The 1,568-nt window shown below is 46.7% G+C and overlaps 1 protein-coding gene across 1 annotated transcript in view; it reads left to right on the top strand.

The window, feature by feature from the left end:
- Positions 1-1,568, top strand: part of LOC112340632 (pentatricopeptide repeat-containing protein At4g02750-like) — a 66,147-nt gene that overhangs the window by 908 nt on the left and 63,671 nt on the right. Inside the window, exon 2 of the mRNA XM_024659442.1 lies at positions 37-451. Coding sequence (XP_024515210.1) covers positions 37-451 — 415 coding nt within the window. The remainder of the gene's footprint in view (positions 1-36; positions 452-1,568) is intronic.

The following is a 1,568-nucleotide window of genomic DNA, read 5'->3' as shown; positions in this document are numbered from 1 at the left end:
CACAAGAATGTGGTGTCGTGGAATGTTTTGATCCAGGCGCATGCCCAAAGCGGGCATGGGAGTGATACGCTTGGGTTGTTTCGGATCATGGATCTCGAGGGCGTCAAGAGCAATGACAACACTCTTGTCGGGGTCTTGTCGGCTTGCAACCACATTGGCCTGCTGAGAGCCGGCAGGGAATATTTCTTGTCCATGGACAGTGACCGGGGCATCCGTCCGACATTCCAGCACTACTGCTGCGTTGTGGACATGCTTGGCCGGTCTGGACTGGTGAGGGATGCGGAGGAGCTCCTGGAAAACATGCCCTTCTTTGCTGGATCTGCGGCATGGAACACACTCCTCAGTGCGTGCTCCAAGGCTGAGGCGACTCCAAAGATTGTGGAGGAGGAGAGATTCTCTTTGCCTCTCCTGGGGGAGGATGAGGATGCTGCAACGTTTGTGTTGCTTACAGGTGTGTGTGGAATTAACAAGGTTGCGCCGTAAGATTTATGGAGCGTCCAGAGTCTAAACTCTAAGCCATTGCAAATCAATATTCGACTTCACTAACGAACTCGAGCAGCAAATTGAGCAATACAGCCTTCCGATCTTGTTCAGAGAGCAAACAATGGAGAGATTTGGGGCGATTGGGGATCCAGTGCTTGAATTTGAGGATCAATGATCTTCAGATCAAGGGTCGTGTTCAATCAAGGCCTTGAGTCCCAGGAGCTCTCGAAGTGTCGTTACACACAAATAGCACCGTCGTTCCTGAAGATGAAGCACTTGGCCATCTCTTTCCAGTAGTCCTGTGTGATTGTGTGATATAAACATCCTGCCCCATGTTTGGGACTCAGCCTACAATCTGTGTTTCTAATGTAGTGGGATGTAAACCCGCACCCGCATCAACACTTCGCAAAAAACTTGGGTTAGTTGAGCGGGGATAGCTCAGTTGGACTACGCTCACTGCACCTGAGTTTCGAGTGGCGATGGTACCAACAGAGAAATGTGTTGCTCTAATCCAGGTTTGTGGCCCATCGACTCAAAGTTTTGCTCTGGTTGCTGAAGCAACCAACGGACTTCTTTTTCCCGGTCGAGCTTTGTTTGTTCCCAGCTACAGCATCTCTAATGGCTAACTCAAAGTCTTGGTATTTACTACGAAACTTATGGCGTCCAGCCATCTGTCAGTGGTGATTGATCTTCTCTTTGGAAATTAGAAATATCAAGTGTGGATTTTCAAGGCACGCAAGCATCACATGCATTGTGCTGTTTGATCATAGAGGCTATGCCACACCAAAAGGCTGCCTCCAAGAAAACACAACTTGGGGACTTTTTTGTTAGGTGTTAGCTTTGACTATGTGGTCAACATCAGTCAAAGGGAGGCTCAAGAGCATGTTGTAATTTATAAATTTTTACTTTTTAATTTGCCAATTTACTTTGTCTATTCAACTAACATTACCTTGGCCTTAGTTAAGTTCCTTCGTTAAGATTCCCACCTATTTACTAGTTCCTACTTAGTCCTACTTAGTTTAAATTACTCACTGCACAAGCAACAGACTGTTAGCCATCCATTTACAGATTATTAAAAGGGATCG

This window comes from Selaginella moellendorffii, unplaced genomic scaffold, assembly GCF_000143415.4.
Source record: "Selaginella moellendorffii unplaced genomic scaffold, v1.0 SELMOscaffold_68, whole genome shotgun sequence".
NCBI lineage: Eukaryota > Viridiplantae > Streptophyta > Lycopodiopsida > Selaginellales > Selaginellaceae > Selaginella > Selaginella moellendorffii.
The sequence above is the reverse complement of the archived record's forward strand: the minus strand, read 5'-3'. Positions and strand labels throughout refer to the sequence as shown.